The sequence below is a fragment of the Perissodus microlepis genome, chromosome 7, assembly GCF_051167445.1.
Source record: "Perissodus microlepis isolate ML-2025 ecotype Zambia chromosome 7, ASM5116744v1, whole genome shotgun sequence".
NCBI classification, from domain to species: Eukaryota; Metazoa; Chordata; class Actinopteri; order Cichliformes; family Cichlidae; genus Perissodus; species Perissodus microlepis.
In genome coordinates, this window is record NC_140467.1 from 36,775,116 (window position 1) to 36,794,010 (window position 18,895).

The 18,895-nt window shown below is 39.4% G+C and overlaps 4 protein-coding genes across 5 annotated transcripts in view; 3 read left to right on the forward strand and 1 right to left on the reverse strand.

The window, feature by feature from the left end:
• Positions 1-1,600, forward strand: part of LOC146383541 (uncharacterized) — a 138,572-nt gene extending 136,972 nt beyond the window's left edge. The window contains exon 3 of the transcript XR_014800770.1: positions 1,513-1,600. The gene's annotated coding sequence lies outside the window, so the exon portion shown is untranslated. The remainder of the gene's footprint in view (positions 1-1,512) is intronic.
• The window catches only part of galt (galactose-1-phosphate uridylyltransferase), a 35,790-nt gene extending 31,705 nt beyond the window's left edge, over positions 1-4,085 (reverse strand). For both annotated transcript variants that reach the window (XM_084934847.1, XM_084934845.1), the window contains exons 1-4: positions 3,975-4,085; positions 1,913-2,082; positions 1,537-1,612; positions 1,300-1,348 (exon numbers count right to left, since the gene is read on the reverse strand). In XM_084934847.1, the coding sequence (XP_084790973.1) occupies positions 1,300-1,348; positions 1,537-1,612; positions 1,913-2,082; positions 3,975-4,011 (332 nt within the window). In that variant the 5' untranslated portion in view covers positions 4,012-4,085. The remainder of the gene's footprint in view (positions 1-1,299; positions 1,349-1,536; positions 1,613-1,912; positions 2,083-3,974) is intronic.
• Positions 4,086-4,248: 163 nt separating this feature from the next.
• On the forward strand, positions 4,249-9,123 carry sigmar1 (sigma non-opioid intracellular receptor 1). The gene is made up of 5 exons (XM_084934848.1): positions 4,249-4,702; positions 4,837-4,888; positions 5,292-5,440; positions 5,896-5,988; positions 7,080-9,123. Exons 1-5 carry the CDS (start codon positions 4,345-4,347, stop codon positions 7,307-7,309), a joined length of 882 nt encoding a protein of 293 aa, XP_084790974.1. The 5' UTR covers positions 4,249-4,344; the 3' UTR covers positions 7,310-9,123.
• A 3,173-nt stretch (positions 9,124-12,296) lies between these two features.
• LOC146383545 (katanin p60 ATPase-containing subunit A-like 2) lies at positions 12,297-18,701 on the forward strand. Its single transcript, XM_084934850.1, has 16 exons — positions 12,297-12,478; positions 14,006-14,076; positions 14,408-14,574; positions 14,695-14,731; positions 15,177-15,267; positions 15,357-15,455; positions 15,762-15,827; positions 16,020-16,097; positions 16,476-16,574; positions 17,009-17,072; positions 17,155-17,273; positions 17,387-17,478; positions 17,558-17,668; positions 17,999-18,161; positions 18,305-18,407; positions 18,494-18,701. Exons 1-16 carry the CDS (start codon positions 12,428-12,430, stop codon positions 18,631-18,633), a joined length of 1,551 nt encoding a protein of 516 aa, XP_084790976.1. The 5' UTR covers positions 12,297-12,427; the 3' UTR covers positions 18,634-18,701.
• Positions 18,702-18,895: the final 194 nt, after the last annotated feature.

Consider the following 18,895-nt stretch of genomic DNA (forward strand, 5'->3'; position numbering starts at 1 on the left):
CAGTCACTGCTGTTTCTGTGCTTCATCACATTGCGAGTGTGGCAAGCAACACCTGACGGCCTCTACATCTGCCAGCACACAGCACATGGGATTTTTAAAAAAAAACAAAACAGTCTTCAGTTTTCAACCAGCACAATATTTTTTGATTAAATCTATTATTCAGTAGTTATGCAACTCTGCTGTCAGACAGAATCAAGCAAGAATTCCCAGAGCACAGGATTGTTTGGGAATGTTACCTTCAGACTGAAAATTATTTATGCAAAAATATCAAAAAACTCCAAAGCACTCTCTATTCATATAAAATTTAAATCCCTTTATTCTTGTGGCACGGTTAGATTTAACCTTCGAAGGCAAATAAAGTTTATAACAAAGTAGTAAAATGCATTTTTTAAGAAAAATTTTACTTTGTTCTTATAGACTTAATTTGCCTTTGAAGATGTATTTATATTATCTGTGTGGTCTTTTTTGTCTGATTTGAATTGACTTTGGTGAATTTTTGGTGATTTTGGTGATTTTGGTGATTTCTAGGCTCTTACATCTGTCCACTCTTATTGGTTGAGTTTTACTTACCCAGTACCCAGAGAGGGAAAAATGTAATCTGTGAATTTTTGAAATAGAAAATGCTGTGTATTGTATTATAGAAGTGTGCACTAACAAAGAATTTAGGTCTTTTTTTAAGCTTCTCTGGAGATGTATAAATCCAGCAGCCAGTGTTTATTGAGCTGACTCCTGTTGTAAAACGTTCTTAAGTTGAACTTTGTAGAATACAAGATACACCCAGGAATAAGCATTTTGAGCTACCAAAGGACATGTTATTTATCAGTGTGGATGGATTTAGGAAAATATCACTCATGCACCAAGGAGCTACAAAATAGAGTACCGATAAAACATCTCCATCTGCTGGTTGCACAAAATAACATCACTTTCTAATGTATGTACGGTGGCTTGGTGATTTTGTTTTGCTCAAGTTCAAGATGTCCTGAAAACAGGAAGCATGCAGTGCGTTGATGAACAAAATTAGCGTCATCTAATAGCTGATTATGATGAAGATGATGACAACAACGAATTAAGAGTTGCCTCAGCGTGACTGCTCTGATTGCAGTCATCAGCTTAGATTTAATTAGTCATACATTTGAATGCATCATAATTTTGAAAAGGAACACTGATTAAGATGCATCGTGTCCTAGATTAAATTATAACTTACCAACTGCATATTAATTTATACTATGTATTATACATTTCATTATGAGCACTGCATTTCATACACATATAGATTGAGATATTAAGATTTGTTCTTACCAGACACCTCTTGCAGCTTTAGACTGAAATAATGGATCTTGATCTGAACCTGAAGAACAAAACAACAATATATACTTTATCATATTTAAGTATTATAACCAAATAGCTAAAGAGCTACACGAAAGTCGAGTTTGCAAGAAAGAAAGAATTGCAGTTACCTGCTTAAATATTTTATTAAAAAGGTATTGCAGTTACTTCTCCTTTTCCTTACAGTATTTAGGCTGCACTAGAACTCACCAGGGTCTGGAGCGTCAGGCTGAAGAGCGGGGAAGTCATTCTCAAACACAAAGGTACTGTCATAATCTGGATTCCCCTGGAGAAAAACAGATAGTTGGAGAGATATTAGAAAACAGCAGACAGAAAACATTTTGCTTTCAAAACCCAAGCAGAATGAGGAGTGAAGAAACCTCTTATTTGGAACTGCTGGCAATGTTACAGTGCAATTTAGCATTATGTATGATTGTTAATGTCCACAACATCAATAATAAATGGAGAGAAGAATAGATGAACTATCCATGACATTATCAATATGTTTTCCAATGGATGCCTTGTTTGTGGATTTACTACTTGTTGTGATCAGAACCAAAGAATGCTGTTCAGTGCCTCTTCTCACCTCTCCATTTGCCCTTTTGTTCCCAGGACAGAGTGGGTTATTTGGGTCATATCTTGGTATGTGCTCCTCAGGTGGTCTTTCAACTTGACCTGCCCAAGGTCTCTTCATGCGGTGGGCGGACACAAGAACCCAGCTGTCCCTAAGAGGGTTGTAACGCAAGTGCTGGTGCTCTAAAGTTACACAAGACAAGTGATAAAATGTAACAAGACAATGTAATAACACACACACACATTATTGAAACCACAGGCTTCAAACATAAGGCCCGGGGGCAAAAATTGGCTTGGCAAAGACTCCAATCTGGCCCCACTGGACAGCTTTGGAAAGTGTGAAGGAAGGCATAAATCTTGGACTTTTAACTTTATTTTCATACGTTTCACAGCTTTAATAACAAAAAACCTCCCCTATGGGCCATGCTACACCAAAGGAATTAGGTAACAGATAGAAAATTAAATTAAATAACAGGAAGTTCCTTTTTGTTCAATAGAAATGTCTTCGTATTTTTTACAGTGGGTACACAAAAAAGGACATTTTCCGTAAAAAAACAAAACAAAAAACTTTGTGTTTTATACTTTTTCTGTAATTTTACACATTTATTTCTTACAATTTCTTTAATTCACTATAGAAAAAGTTATTTACCATGTAGAAAAACTGTGATTTCCTTTGCCAGGAGAATAACCTCCTCCTAAACGTCAGCAAGACTAAGGAGCTGATCGTGGACTTCACTACAAAGCAGGCGAGGAATTACAAGCCCCTCGTCATCAGTGGCATGCCAGTAGAGAGAGTGGACAGTTTCCGATACCTGGGTGTCCACATCACTCAGGACCTGTCATGGTCCTGTCACATCAACACCCTGGTTAAAAAAGCCCGTCAGTGTCTCTTCTTCCTCAGAAGACTTAGAGACTTCCATCTGCCACTAAAGATGCTCAAGAACTTTTACTCCTGCACCATTGAGAGCATCCTAACGGGAAACATCTGCACCTGGTTTGGGAACAGCACCAAGCAGGACAGACGAGATCTGCAAAGAGTGGTGCGCTCAGCCAAATGCATCATTCAATCAGAGCTCCCTGACCTGCTGTCCATCTACACCAAGCGCTTCCGCTCCCTTAAGGCCAAAACAGAGAGAATGAGGAGGAGCTTCTTCCCCCAGGCTATTCGGGCCCTGAACCAGGTGTAGGACTGGACTCTCCCACACACATCACATCACTATAAGACTGGACTCTCACACACATCACCACACGCACTCTGGTTTTTCTTCATGCACACTTCCTATAATTTATAATCTCTTTCTGCTACTTGCACATTTTTTACTTTTAATTTCTAAGTTAAATCTGTAAATTTTGTAATAACCTGTAAATTGTAAATACTGTAAAACCACTGTCATTTAATGGTCGGGCATTGCATTGCACAGCTACAAGCATTTCACCTCATGTCATACTGTGTATGGTTGTGTGTGTGACAAATAAAATTTGAATTTGAATTTGAAACTGCATTTTTTTCTTATATTAAAATATCTCAAGGTTTAATTTGTGTATCAAACTTTTTTACAGTGACAGATCAAAGTTGGGTGTATCTTACCCACGATGTAAAATGAGTTTGACATCCCCGATTTAAACATTTACTATTACTTATAAGAAACACCTCAAAAAGAATTCAGGAGCAGGTTTTGTAGCTACAACACGAACTACAGGAACTACAGTCACAAGACAGCTGGCAGAGTCAGCATGTCTGTCAGGCCAACAGGGGAAAAAGTGCAGGGTACAACATAACTAAAGACTTTGTGTAAACTCCTATAACCTACCAGTGAATTCGAGTAGTAAACAAGCCCCGAAGCATTTTAGCTTTAACTGAATGCATTTTAGCTTTAACTGTTTCCAGTGCAGTACCTTTTTGGTAAACAGTAATGAAGAACTCGGGAAATTACAGAAGTCATTTTGACGCTTAAATATTAAGGCAAACTGACAAATTTAAGAAGTCCTACTCATTATCCAGTGCCTGTCATTGGATATAGTGAGTGATTGAAATTAGCTTTTTAACGTTTGTAAATTCACAAAAAAATGCGTACCTTTTGGGTCAAAACTGACGTCTTGCTTCCCGCTCATGTCGGTAACTCACTGATGTTTCACAGCTGTCTCCTCCCCAGTGTTCTTTTTTTGAACCATGAGCTTTCTCTGGACTTTAGGGTATGACGCTAAATCAACACGGTCCACAACAAACCTTGGCCTACTTCCTGTTTTGTTGACAAGCGAAAGGTTGCTATTGTGCACAAGCCGGTATGCAATGGCACACTTCTAAAAATCTAAACAAATAAGTAAGTAAATAAGACTGAAAACGTCAAACTAAGGATAATTGGTCATTAGACTGTTACCACCCAATACAGCAGCCTGAAATGTTTAGCTTTGGTCAACTGTTTTTTTTTTAAATATGATATTTTAATGCAAACTAGAAAAAGACGGTTTTGCATTGTGCTGGCAACCCTGGAGTCGCGCGCTGCCTACGCTGCTGACTCGGCTCATGATTGGCTAAGCGTAAAGTTCCCTCCCTCACCTGACCAGGAAGAGGCTGTGAGCGGAGCACCACGCCAGTCCGCCTCCCTATATGCATGTAGCCAAACCTGTCTGTGTGTGTCTGTGCGTTTTGTTTCAGCCATGTCCCTGCTCAAAATAATTTCAAGACTTCTGGTGTTCGCCGGAGTCACCGTCCTGACCGTGCTGTTGTTGCGGTATTGGTTGGCCAGCAAGCAGTATGTGTTCAACAGAGAAGACGTCGCCAAATTGGCCAAACAGTATGCAGGTGAGTTTGGGTTTGCATGTGAAAAAAAGTTGCCGCTTCACTTCATTTTGTTTATATTTAAAGCGAAGCTAATTTTGGTTGCCTGAACTGCCATATCTGCATGCCCTGTGCATTTTAAATGTGTCTGTTCTCAGGACAGGACCATGAGCAGGCTTTCTCCAAAGTGGTGGTGGAGCTGAGAAAAAGGTAACGATACCGTTACATGCAGGCTTGCATGTATCAGGCAGCTTGTGGTTGCTTCTGTACAATTTCCATCACTATTAGGTTGTTTAAGCTACTTATTAGCTGCAACATGGTGCAACTTATCTCTTCAGCATGTGCTCATTTCACTTCATTCTTTCTTGGTATGGTATGGATGTCTTTTTCACTTTAATTTTTTAATACTGTATGAAAAATTGGTGTAGTCTAAAATAAAGCCAAAGTGAAAGTTGTCCATAATGATTTCTTTGACCTTGAGGTACTTTCCTCCGATTTTCCTACTAAAACTCAAAACTGGTAAATTTGCTCTGAAAACTCTCACTTGATATTCAGATTATTAATCATTTTTTGCAACGTTAAATAAATGGCTAACAAAGTATATTTGAACTAGGTATCCAGGGCACATCCTCCCTGATGAGGACTTGCAGTGGGTGTTTGTGAATGCTGGAGGCTGGATGGGCTCCATGTGTGTCCTCCATGCCTCTCTCACAGAGTACTTGATACTGTTTGGCACTGCGGTGGACACTGGAGGACACTCAGGTGAGGAAGGAGAGCAGTTAAAGAGAGCTACATAGATGGATCAGCTCCAAAAAAAGTTTTTTTGTTTAAGTTGAAGTAAACATCTGCAGACATAATGGTTTTGGGGAACAAGTTACTCTAGAGCAGGATACTCTGATCTCAAAGTTGAAATCTGCTGGAGTTATTTACAGTATGGTGTCAGATATGAAGGAATGAATTGCCCCTCTTATGATCTAAAGTGAAGTCAGTCTGAAGCACCCCTATTCCTGTCCAAGTCCTTACAATGTTGCACAATGGGCTACAACTTGATCCTTGCAATCTAGGAGATGCTGATATATAGTCCCATTCTTGGTCCCAACAATAATATTTGATTTGTGAGATGATTTACAGAAGACTATTGGAATTGCATGTTTAGAAAAGTATAAATACTCTGAATTGTATCATTTTGACTCTTTGCACCTTGCTGTTTCTCTCAGGTCGTTATTGGGCTGAGATTTCTGATACCATCATTTCTGGAACCTTCAGACAGTGGAAAGAGGGGACAACCAAGAGTGAAATATACTATCCTGGTAATGCATTAACTCTTTACAATATTCAATTTTGCATTTATACACAATGGAAACTTTAATGTATCTCAGTAACTATAATAGTTTTTTTGTGTGTTTGTTTGTTTTTTGTTTTGTTTTTGCACAAGTCAGCTGGACATTTTCTTTCAAGATTTTTTTGATAGAGAGCAGGAATGATGATTTTAATTATGGCAAGTTGTTCAGTTCCTAAAGCAGCCCCAGACCATCACAGTACCACCACCATGTTTGACTGTTAGGATGATGTTCTTTTTATGAAATAGTATGTTATTTAATTTTTTTTAAACAGATGTAATGGGACGTAAACCCTCCAAAATGTTAAACTTCTTCAAAACTAAAATATTTTCCCAAAAGGCTTGAGGATCAAGATGTTTTTGCCAAATGTTGTTCTGGGTTCTTTTGTGACCTCCGGGAATAGTCATTGAGGCACGAGTCATCTTGCAGTAATTTTGGTAACCTGCCTACTCTTGGGAAGATTCAGATTTCAAGTTTTCTCCATTCATGGATAATGGCTCGTACTTTGGAGTTCCAAAGTCTTAAAGGCTTTGTACCCTTTCCACACTAATAGATGTCAATGACTTTGTTTCTCATCTGTTCTTGAATTTCTTTAGATTGTGGCATGATATGTTGCTTTTTGAGATCTTTTAGAGGACTTCACTTTGTGAAACAGATTCTGTTTAAGTGATTTCTTGATTCATCAGGTCTGGCAGAAATCAGGCCTGCGTGTGACTACTGAAATCAAACTGGTTAATTATCCTCTTATGATTTAACAAGAGGGGGCATTTATTTTTGTCACACCGGCCAGGTAGCTCTGGATAGCTTCCCATTTTAAATAAAAGAATTTAAACCACATTTTAATTTACTTTAATTATCTTTGTCTAATGTTAAAATTTGATTACCTGAAACATGTAAGTGTAACAAATATCCAAAAGAGAAAAAAATCAGGATGTTGGTAAATAAGTTTTCACAGCACAGTATGTTATTAGCTAAACTCCTGTAGTATTATTGGGTGGCAGTAGTAGTAAAAAAAAAAAATAATAATTTTTTTCCTGTTCTTTCATATTCTTTACCCACAGGTGACACTATTGTGCATGCTGTAGGAGAGGCTACGTCAGTCCAGTGGAGTGCCGGGACTTGGATGGTGGAGTATGGCAGAGGATTCATCCCTTCCACGCTGGGCTTTGCTTTAGCAGACACTTTTTTCAGCACCCAGGACTTCCTCACAATGTACTACACTTTTAATGCCTACATGAAGGGTTTGCTACTTGAGGCTGGTACACTACTTACAGAAGCTGGAGTTTTCTAAGGCAAAATAGAGTCCTAGATGATTGCACATGGACATTACCATCAAAACTTGTGCTGTGACATTTTCTTCCCAACCACTAAAATCTGGTAGAGGAGAGACTTGCTGATAATTCAGAGTGCTGACATTTAATATTTTTATATGAAATTGTAGACAATCCAAATTTACATTGGTACAGTTGATCATCTTCATTGATGCTCTTGACCCTCATAAAGGCTATGCAAAAGAAAATGTCTTACTCCATTTCACCTTAACATTTGGCATGAGATTTCAAACTGAGCCAAATCACCCAAACAAACATTTCATTCTGAATGGCAGCCTTCCTTACTTTACCTCGATTTTAACAGTGAAACTAAGCATCAGGTCATTAAACATTCCACTGAGAGCTCAGACTGCCTCCAGAGTCAGAATGACTAATAAAAGGAAAGAAAATCCATATTATTAGGATCCAATTTAAAGATAAAAGCCTTAAAGCTTCTTTTGCCAAATCTATCATTCTTTTGATAAAAATAAGGCAATATGTGCAACCAGGTTTGGTTGTATTTACTTCTTCATAACCAATGATTTTTACAAATAAATACTGATATTCAAAGTGTTTTTTGCAGGCCAAGGAAAATCTTTCAAAACAAATATGCAATGCTTAATCTGGATTGTAAAACCTACAGTAATGTATATAATGCACAGCTAAAGTCACTATTTTCTTATTAGATGCCAATTTCCACTTTGTGCAGATTCTCTGCAGATGAGGTCTATTGTAAATGTAGCTGCATTAGGATTCGGGCTCTCTAAGCTACTCTCGGTGAAAAGATGCAAAAAAGAGAAATTCTGTTCTTTGCTTTTAAAGCTTCTCTTGGCATTGGCCACCATTTACCGATTCAAAACTCACCTTTTGTGTACCGTGTGTCTTTTGAAGGTGTTAAAAACCTGGGAGGATATGCTAATGAAAGCTCTCCTCTTGTCAGCTGTGCGAACCTTGGTGGTTTTATTTTTCTGTTAACCTGTGTCTGCTGGAGCTCATCTTCAGAGCTTACAGCATTGTGGCAACCACCAAATTTTCTGACTAGATGTGTGTGGTTTTCACATTTTTTTTTTTTATCTCAGAACTGTGGAGATTAAGGTGGAAAACTGAAATCCTTTCAAACTATAAAGCAAAACATTTACATCACATACTGTACATACTGTGGTAGGACACCCAATGATGTTATTTGGAGAAACTCTTTAAAATGTTTGTGCAAGTCATGTAAGGTAAGAAAATGGGAAAACACGGTTGTATCATACGACAGACTTCTGCTAGGTTTACCTGTAATTCTGTCATTTTCTAATTTTACAAAATGGTTTAATTATGTAAACTTGATTACTTTTTTTTGTCAAAAATGTTCTGAGCTCAAATAGCCTATAAATTAACTTGAATAATACTGGACTCTGACCAAGCTACTTGGCTTCAGTATCTGCAACTTCCGTTCCTGGTCTTGAATTTTGCACTGGCCCACTGGGAGGGCTAAATATCTACATCCTATTGTAGCACTGTGGATAAATGTAATTGTGGTGTTTTACACTGCTGCTGATTGTGTTCTCAGTTTGTATCTTTTCATGTAAAACAGCCTTATTTTCAGGCTAATAGCTGAACTTACTAAGAGCTATGTAGGGTTTCTAGTCTAGTGAAAATGTGCTGTTACTACCCTAACTGATGTTAATTAGAAGCAGCATCAGTAGCAGTGCATTCTCAGATGAATTGTAATACTGTACCAGATGTGCAATTTACTCGGGGTTAAGAATGAAACTGACGGTGCCAAAAGAAATAAATGTCTTTGAACTTAATAGAAGTGTGTTTTGCTTATTTCTGTCTATACTGTGTATTTAATCAAGGCAATGAGAGGACGACTGGCATATAAACAGTAGCTGTCAATATTTGATCTTGGCTGCCTTATTCATAATAGAATTGTGAAATGACATTTAATATTTCATTGCACACTATTGCAATGGTATTGAATCCATAAAAAGTGCCTTTGCCATGATGCTCCAATGCTAAACACAAGATGAGTGAAATCTCAAGCTTGACACTCCAAATCCTTTATTATAAATACTCTATGGTCAGATGGTATTTAATAAATCTGGTCATCAGATGAGAAGACAAACATATCAGTCCTCATCTCTGTCTGCAAATGTCTCAGGCAACCTGGTTGTGTTTCATATACACAGAGGTGTGTGGTGGATTTTTGTGTGATATGTATAACTAGGTAACTATATACACTATATATCTATGTGCACTGAACATACATATTTTAACTTTCATGTAGAGTCTTAAGCACAAGACATTTTGCTTCACCGAGGTTTATTAAGGTTTTACAGTAACAGGGCAGTTAATGCCGTTGAGAGTTCGCCTGAATAACTCACTCTCCAGCTCCGGTAACTAACCTTCCCTAATACACACTCAACGTCTTTCATACAGCACAACCAAAAGAGTAACATTGTAACAGAGATCCTGAACACATCACAATTAAAACATCATACGATATAATTACACACACACACACTATGAACCTACACTGAAGTGTTTTTTCCACTTGCGGTGTAAGATTTAATAATTAGGATTAATGTGTGATGTTTGACCGTGTCATGACCTATTGTGATAAGCCAAAGCCAAAGGGTAGCTGGAGTCCTGACTGGCCTCTGGCCAAGACCTTGGCCGCTACCTGACCCCTGCAGCTGTGTTTGGACGGGTGGGAAAGTTACCCAGCAGCAGGGGGCGGGATACTGGTGCCTATATATCAGGGGACCAGAGGACACCCCAGAACTTTTTCCCCTCTGCTGTTTCTCTCTGTCCGCCTGTGTGTTGCTCTGCTGTCTGTGCTTAAGGCTGTACACCCCGGGGGTTTGCTTTGCTTGTTTTCTGCTTTGTAATTCTCTTCCTAAATGTCTGTATGTATTTGTCCTGGGGCGATCATGGCTCAGGGGGTTGGGAAGCGCATCTGTAACCGGAAGGTCGCCGGTTCGATCCCTGGCCTCTCTGTCCTGGTCGTTGTGTCCTCGGGCAAGACACTTTACCCTACCGCCTACTGGTGTTGGCCAGAGGGGCCGATGGCGCGATATGGCAGCCTCGCTTCTGTCAGTCTGCCCCAGGGCAGCTGTGGCTACAACCGTAGCTTGCTTCCACCAGTGTGTGAATGTGAGAGTGAATGAATAGTGGCATTGTAAAGCGCTTTGGGTGCCTTGAAAAGCACTATATAAATCCAATCCATTATTATTCATATGATTCAGTGTATTAAACTCTGTTCCAAGAATTCTACTCTTTTCCAGAGCATCTTTTTGAGTGTCTTGATTTTAATTGGATCTAAAAGAGGTTGGATCTCCACATTGTTGGTGGGAGAAGGTTATCAGGATGGCTTCAAAATTTGCGACCACATGTGATAGACATTTGTGTTGTACATTTGCTTAAAGCTGTAGAATATCCTTGCTGTTGCTTGTTCACCTATTTATATATACTGTATATATTATACACTCATTAGACAATTAGGTACTTCTTGCTAGTACTGGGTTGAACTCCCATTTGCCTTCGGAAGTATTCCTCAGTGATTTTGGTCAATATTGGCATTAGAGCATCACACAGTTGCTTCAAATGTATTACGTGCACATCTGTGACACAAACCTCCCATCACAGCATATCCCAAAAGGTGCTCTACTGGATTGAGACCTGTGACTGTAGAGTCCATTTTAGTAAAGTGAACTGATTGTTATGTTCAAGAATTTTTTTTATCTGAGCTGCTTTGTGACATGGTGTGCTATCCTGTTGGAAGCAGCCATTAGAAGATGGGTACACTGTACTCACAAAGGGATGGACATGGGCATCAGCAACGCTCAGTTGGTACTGAAGTGTCCAAATTGTGCCAAGAAAATATCCCACACAACTTTACACCACTGGCACCCTTTCATGTTGTTTATTGCAAATTCTGACTACCATCTGCTCGTGACCTTGACATGTCATCTTGATGGCATCTACATGCCTAGATGCCATGAGCTGCTGACATGTCATTGTCTGATTAGATAATTGCACTACCAATCAACTGAACAGGTGTACCTATTAAAGTTTTCAACAAATGCATATACTTTAATATTCCCTTATTCCTGCTAGTCTATTGTGTGTGTGTTACCATGTTATCTTAAATATAGGTTTAATGTCAGCCTAACAGACTGGCTTGACCTCATTACCGTTTTGCTCTTTAAGCTCTTTGGGGGAGATTTATTCAGAATCGAAGCTGGGCAACCAGTGCTGAAATACCAGCGTGATTGAGCAGGAGCTGCACCTAATGGGATAGACAACGCTCTCTTTGACTAATTGTTTGGCTTATTCCAGGGTGTTTATGTCCTCCCACTGGTTGCTGGAGTTGTGCAAATAGAAGTCTCTGTGTGTATGTCTGCCCCTGGAGACACACATGCACACAAAGAGTTAGAGCACAATAGTTACTAAGGATGGACACAAGCATGCCCTCAAAAACCAGACAGCCAAAACGGATCTATTCATCACCCATATTCACATTTACAAAACACTCACACACATTCTGATAAATTAAAGTAGCTTAAAATGGTGTCCTTTGATAGTACCGCTGTGACTTGCATGTTATACAGATCTCTTCTGCTCTCTAGTGGAGATAATCAGGATGACATACATCAACTGATCAGTTTCAACCTGAAAAGAAATCAAATGTGAGCTCTACACGAGGCTTTCAAACGATAATAACATCAGAGTAAAAGGTAGTAGGCTACATGTCAAACTTGGAAAACATTTGTGATTGAGTACAAAAGATATTGCGGTTTAATGAAACCTAACAATAATAAAATAAAAATAAAAAAAAACGTTAGCATTCTAGCTTTTAAAGAGCTTTTAACATCTCATTTTTGCAAAACTTTAAGTCAATGAAATATTTTGTCACTGAGATTTTTCTAAATTCTCAAAGTAAGCATAGGTGATGCTTTTCTTTACCACCGTTGCTGCTTCACAGAAGAGGCATACTCTTAAGTACGGTAGCCCCGAGGGGAACGTAAGACCCGACAGAACTACGCGGTGGACCAACTTCACCATCACCTAACGAATAATACCGACCTTACTAAATTTTTACAACAGTAATGGACCTCAATTATCAGTCAATGAAAGTCGCCCACCAGGCCCGAGAGGCGGTGAGTGAACACGGGCTTTTGTTACTTGTTGTTTTACGCAAATTTGACGCACAACTGTTTTCAGATATCAGCTTGTGGCTATCTAACTAGCAGTGGCAGTGGACAGATGGGCACTGAACTGTCTGGTACTGTAAGCAGTGTTAAGCTAAAGGCATATGTATCCAGGTGTTGGTCGATTTATTTTACACATGTGATGGGATTTCTATATTGTCGCTTTCACGAGCGTGGTAGTTAGCCGTCGAGCTAATCGTTAAGTTCTGCATGCACTCGTGCGACAATAAAGCGGCTGCGTCCACTGGTTGCCTAGAGACAGCGTCAACTGGTTGTTGTTTGTGGTTGGCTGGCCCCCTCTGCTGGCAACTGTGTTTTCCCTGTATTTCCAGCCCAATATAAAATATTCCTCCTCCACTTGTTTGAACCAGGGAAGAGAAGAGAACTGAAGCATTAACGAGCACAGGCTAACTCGTTAGTTGATAATTAGTGGCTACTTTTAGTTTGACCACAGACATAAATAAATACTTTAGGGAGTGTCATTTCCATCTTTATTGTCTGTGCAGGTTCTTAGTCATCCAGGTCATGGCAGTCTTTAAGAACTTGTTAAAAAAAAAAAAAGCAGTTGGACTTCTTTAAGTTTGATGATGTTTTTCATCTTTCACCTGAGAGGTTTCTTAAGTTCTAAAAACAACAGGTGGAGGGTGCAAGGTATTTAACCAATAGTGGGAATTTTCACAAGCTTAAAGAAGTACAGTTCTTGAGACTTCCATCTTTACTGAAATTAGGCATACAGTTAAAGCCCGTGGGTAGCACAGTGGTAAAGAGTTTTGCCTCCCAAAGAGGTCTATCCACAGGCCAGCTGGAGTGTCTCTGTGTGGAGTTTGGATGTTCTCCTCATGTCTGTGTGGGTTCTCTTCAGCTACTCTGGCTTCCTCCCACAATTCAAACACATGGACATTAGTTTAATCAATGACTCTTAACTTGATCATAAGATAGGAATGTGTTAGCCCTGCGTTAGGTTGGCAGCATGTCCACGGTGTACCATGCCTCTCGCTATATGACAGCTGGTACAGACTCCAGCCTAATGGTGACCCTGAATTGGATAAGGCGAAGTAAAAGGATGAATGAATGGAGTTCCAACCAGTATTTGTTGAGTGCTGTGGCTCGCTCGTGTAATGCTTTTGCTATTATGCACAGCATCATGGCCTAAAATAATACTGTAAAATGTTATATCTTGCTATAACCTGTATATGGAGAGTGGCTAATTTCTTTGCATTTCAGTGATTCACTTTAAAGTTTTGTTTATCCATAAGTTGTGACACTTCATATCCTTCTGTTAAAAAAATCTGAATATTCTTCTAAAATATGTTGCTTTTGGGGGGACTGTATTGGTCTTTATTAGACCATATCTGTTCTTCATGACACCTGTGACAAATTGAACAATATTATTTGGTAGTTATTTCTTATATAACAGCTCCATTTGAATTCCCCTTTTGTCCTCTTGTTGCTGCTGTTCTTGTTGCTGTCCAACAGGATGAGCAGAGGACTGAGATGAGGAAGAAAAGTCTCCTCATCCTCATCTATCACCACCTGCTGGGGCAAGGGTCAGTATAAAATTGTGTGTGTGTGGATGCATCAAGTGGTGATCAAAAAGATGAACTTTTCTTTTAAGTACGTTTTTAGCATCAGGTTTAGATACGGACTTTTAAAACAAGTGGCTGAGTTTCTTTGATCAGAGCAGGTAGAATACATAAATTCACTCTTTGTTACTTCAGAACAGAATGGCATAATGCAAAATTGCTGGTTTATTATTGGATAAGTGGTAACAAACCAACCAAAAGGTCATATTTGTATGTCTGTATAGAAAAAGTGAAGTGCAATTCATCAAGACAAGCACATCAAAAATCTGTTCCTTGCAATGTGTCTGTCCACCAGCTATGTAGCTGCAGCAGTGGCCTTGGATCAAGAGACAAATGGAGGTGTGAGGAGGTTCGAGGTTAGCGATAACATCGATCTGGAGATGGTGTTGATGGAGTATGAGAGCTACCACTACGTCAAATTCCAGAAGTATCCCAAACTTATCAGAAGAATAGCAGAAGCAGGTACAAGAACTCTGCTGAAACACTGAGAAGCAATGAAAATTATATCTCATGCTCTGTAAAATTATTAAAAACTAACTTATAGTCTTAGCATGTTTTTTTCTGATATTTTTTTCTGTCCAGGTGAAAGAAAATATCCAACACGTAGTGCAACTAAGAGGTGAGTCAGTCACGGGCCAAGTATGCTGTGCATACATGCTCACAGTAGAGGTGGGGAAAAATCGATACAACATCGAATCTCAGTATTTTCGGTGGCAATATTGTATCGATAAAGCAACACAGACACTGTCTTATGGCGACATTTAGGGCAGCAAAAACAAAAACTTATTGCATAAAACAGATATTGACAAGTTGAACTTTGAGGAGATAATTTGTAGTAGAAATGGGTGATAAATTGCAAATATATTATTGCTCAGCATGTCACAAAATATTAAAAATCACAATAAGAATTATGAGTGAAGTATTGTGATAATATTGTATCATGGGTGTGTCTGGTGATTCCCTCCTGAATATATAACAATAAGTGACTCTGCCATGCTGCTAGTCCATGCATGACAGTTAAAAAAACAAAAAATACATGTGTTTTGTTTTTTATTTGTCCCCAGGACTCCCCGTTCAGCTGTGAAACCCCTCCCAGAAATCAACCCTTCCCGGAACACAAACACAGGAACTGGAGCAAAGAAGCCAGCCACTAGTGTACGAGCAAATGTGGAAAAATGAAGTCAAATCAAAACAACTCTGTACTCTAGCTAGCAATTATTCTGACATTTATGTTAATTTCCTAGGAGAATGGCACCTATCTTGCTCCACAGTCATCGGACTTTGGTCTCAGCGTATCCTCCATCAAAAATGGACCAGCTGGAGAGCGTGCCACAAACAGGAAGGTACTGGAGAAGTGAATACTCTTAGAACAGAAGCAAACCTCATCGTCCCAACTGAAGTTAATCACATTTTTTTTCTAGTATGACATTTATGAGACAGTTTTCATTTTACGATGATGCTGCAGCAGGATGCTAACAAAATTGTTTATGTTTAATTCATTACAACATAAACCAGCACCTTTATGATCTGGGGTTGATTTGGCCGTGCCAAATGCAAAAACATAAAAAAGAAGTCCTCACCCTTTTTAAAACAAAATTACCGCTGTCACTTTTGTTCCTATTATGTTCTCTTATGTATCTTGGGGGCAGATGACTGATGCCACAGGTGCAATCCAGGATGCTGTCAGAGGAGCTGGGATTGATTCAGACCATATGGTAATTATGCTGGAGCCTTTGAGCTAAACTGACTTATAAAAAAGGTCATAATATTCAGACAAGCTTCAAACAACTGTGAAACGTGTAAAAATATATTTTGGTAACAGTCTGAATTGTCCAAAATAAAAACTATTTGAAGGCTACAAAAAGTACAAAATGTCTACTGATAATAATAAAAAGTCTATGTTGCAGGAACGCCTACTGAAGCCACTGAGTGGCTTTTCTGGAATGAGTGGTGAGATGAGGGAACTAGCTACGATCGTCAGCAGGGTAAACACACACACACACACACACACACACACACACACACACACACACACACACACACACACACACCTTAATAAGCCTGGGGAGAAGCTGATTTTATCTTAATTTGTTCCTTGGAATATGATGTAAAAATATGAAAATCCTCCATATGACTCTTGCTGAATGTGTCCACTACAGAGTACCAGAGGGCTTTGTTTTGAATGAATTGATCTTTTGTACTAATGAAGGCCCAGGCTCTATCCACTTCCCATATCTGATGTTTCATTCTAAAAGACACCTATTTACGCAACTAGGACGTGTGTGCGGGGGCCAATTTCTGGCTTATGTCTTCCACATGCATCACTCACTCTCTGTTGTGTGTGTGTGTATGCTTTTCCAAAGGACATCTATTTGCACAGCCCCAATGTGCGATGGGAGGACATCATCGGTCTGGAGGATGCCAAGCGATTAGTCAAAGAGGCCGTCGTTTATCCCATTAAGGTGCGGCCGCTACCCGAGCATGCTGGTATTTTAGCTCCGGTCGCCCATCTTCGATTCTGAATACATCTCTTTTAAAGGGCTTAAAGAGAAGGAGGGCAGTGGGGTCAGGCCAGTCTATTAGACTAATATTAAATCTCTACCTGGGATATTATGGCAACACAGATACAGAAATGGATAGAAAGACACATGTGGCATGCCATGTAGAATTTATTATACTGCTACAATCACACAATTTGTGCTTCTGCAAATAGATAAAAACTGCATCATCAGACTTATCAGGTTTCTTTGCACAGAGCTCAGTTTGCTATTGGTGTGCTGAAAATGGAAATACAATGTGTTCTCATACTGAGCTAGGATGTGATTTACTCAAGTTGTATCTATACTGTTTTATTCATGTTTCCCTCTCATTCTTTGACTCAGTCTCTCCTCCTCAGTATCCCCAACTCTTTACAGGCATCCTGTCTCCATGGAAGGGTTTACTGCTCTATGGTCCCCCGGGTAAGGACTCAAGTGCAGGATATTAAAAAATGTCAGGGGCTCACTATGAAAACTTGCCCTTCACATTCCCTTACCCACGCAGGTACAGGTAAGACGTTGCTGGCCAAGGCCGTAGCTACAGAGTGTAAGACAACCTTCTTCAACATCTCAGCTTCCAGCATTGTCAGCAAGTGGAGGGGAGACTCTGAGAAACTGGTCAGGGTAGGCTGTCAGCTATAGGAAGAATTTTACAAAAACATGTTTGAATACTATTCTCTGGGGGGGGTCTAATTAGTGTCTAATTAGTGTAAATGATTTAATACATGTGTCTGCAGGTTCTATTTGAGCTGGCCAGGTACCACGCTCCATCCACCATCTTCCTGGATGAGCTTGAGTCAGTGATGGGCCAGAGAGGAAGCAGCATGGGGTGAGCTCAACCACGAAGTGCAGTAAAATGTAGCTGTGCCACTGCTGCTGTCCACAAAACCTCTGTTTACTGCTTTCAGGGGCGAGCACGAGGGGAGTCGCAGGATGAAGACTGAGTTACTGGTTCAGATGGATGGACTAGCCAGATCAGATGACCTGGTTTTTGTACTTGCTGCCTCCAACCTACCTTGGTAGATTAATCACATGCACATTTGGACTTACTGGCCTTCTGTTGCATTTACAAATGAATAGGAAGACAGAAAAATACAACTCACTATTTTTGCTGTTTCAACCCTCCTTGTACATTTATTGCCAGCATCATCTCAGCCTGATTTTAACATTCATTCATTTTTCTTGCATTGAATGCATTTGAAAAAAGACCCTTCATTTTCTTGACAAACACAAGATTATGATGTTATGATGTCACAGCTGTATAAATAAAAAAAGATGACTACTAAGACAGCTATAAAATTATGACAGTTAAATCTGCCTTTGTTTGTTTCTAATAAATCTTTTCTCAGGGAACTGGACCACGCAATGCTGAGGAGGTTAGAGAAGCGGATTCTAGTGAGTCTTCCCTCTTCACCAGCTCGCCAAGCCATGATTTCTCATTGGCTGCCTCCTCTCAGCTGCACAGGAGGGGTGGAGCTACGCACTGTGCTAGACTACGAAGCACTGGCAAAAGTGCGTATGGAGTTTGTCAAGTGTTTAATCGTTATGCTTAACAATTTTTCTGTAATTAATATAATTTCATAAATCATATATGTTATCAGGAAGGAAATGTGTTCACTCATGTGCATCTGTACATTTGTGTGTTTTATTTCCAGGAGATGGAGGGCTACTCTGGCTCAGATATAAGATTGGCATGTAAAGAAGCTGCCATGAGACCAGTTCGAAAGATCTTTGATGCTCTGGAGTCACATCAGGATGGTAGGACAACACACACACACACACAATGTCAAGATTGACCCCTACAACAGCCATCTTCTCTGTCTTACTGTGATTCTCTTTTACAGATGACACAGACATGCCCGCCATCCAACTGGAAATTGTAACAACAGCTGATTTCCTGAATGTGATTGAACACACCAAACCCTCAGCACGAAACCTGATGGACAGATACACAGCCTGGGAGAGAGAGTACCAATCTGTCTGACACTAGTACACATAACATGAATGTAAAGACTTTCATACTAACGCCAATAAAAGTGATGATAACTTGTTTTTACTGTTACAAATTTATATCCTGCACTATACTAATAATTTACACTAATGACTATATATTAGTGTAAAATGTTTCCTATACTTGGACATTTGTGACAAGCTACTGCAGGTTGGAACGGTGTACATTTTAATAACTGTGGAGCTTTGAAAAACTCTTTCTGACATGGAGAAAATATTTGTTCATTGATCATTTG

Excerpts from the sequence above, each read along its gene's own strand:
- sigmar1 (XM_084934848.1), top strand. The coding sequence starts at position 4,345 with ATGCAAACTAGAAAAAGACGGTTTTGCATTGTGCTGGCAACCCTGGAG. Across the intron at positions 4,889-5,291 it reads GTGGTGGAGCTGAGAAAAAG|GTATCCAGGGCACATCCTCC; the intron begins GTAACGATACCG and ends TATTTGAACTAG. Across the intron at positions 5,441-5,895 it reads GGACACTGGAGGACACTCAG|GTCGTTATTGGGCTGAGATT; the intron begins GTGAGGAAGGAG and ends TGTTTCTCTCAG.
- LOC146383545 (XM_084934850.1), top strand. The coding sequence starts at position 12,428 with ATGGACCTCAATTATCAGTCAATGAAAGTCGCCCACCAGGCCCGAGAG. Across the intron at positions 15,828-16,019 it reads GGATTGATTCAGACCATATG|GAACGCCTACTGAAGCCACT; the intron begins GTAATTATGCTG and ends TCTATGTTGCAG. Across the intron at positions 17,274-17,386 it reads ACTCTGAGAAACTGGTCAGG|GTTCTATTTGAGCTGGCCAG; the intron begins GTAGGCTGTCAG and ends ATGTGTCTGCAG.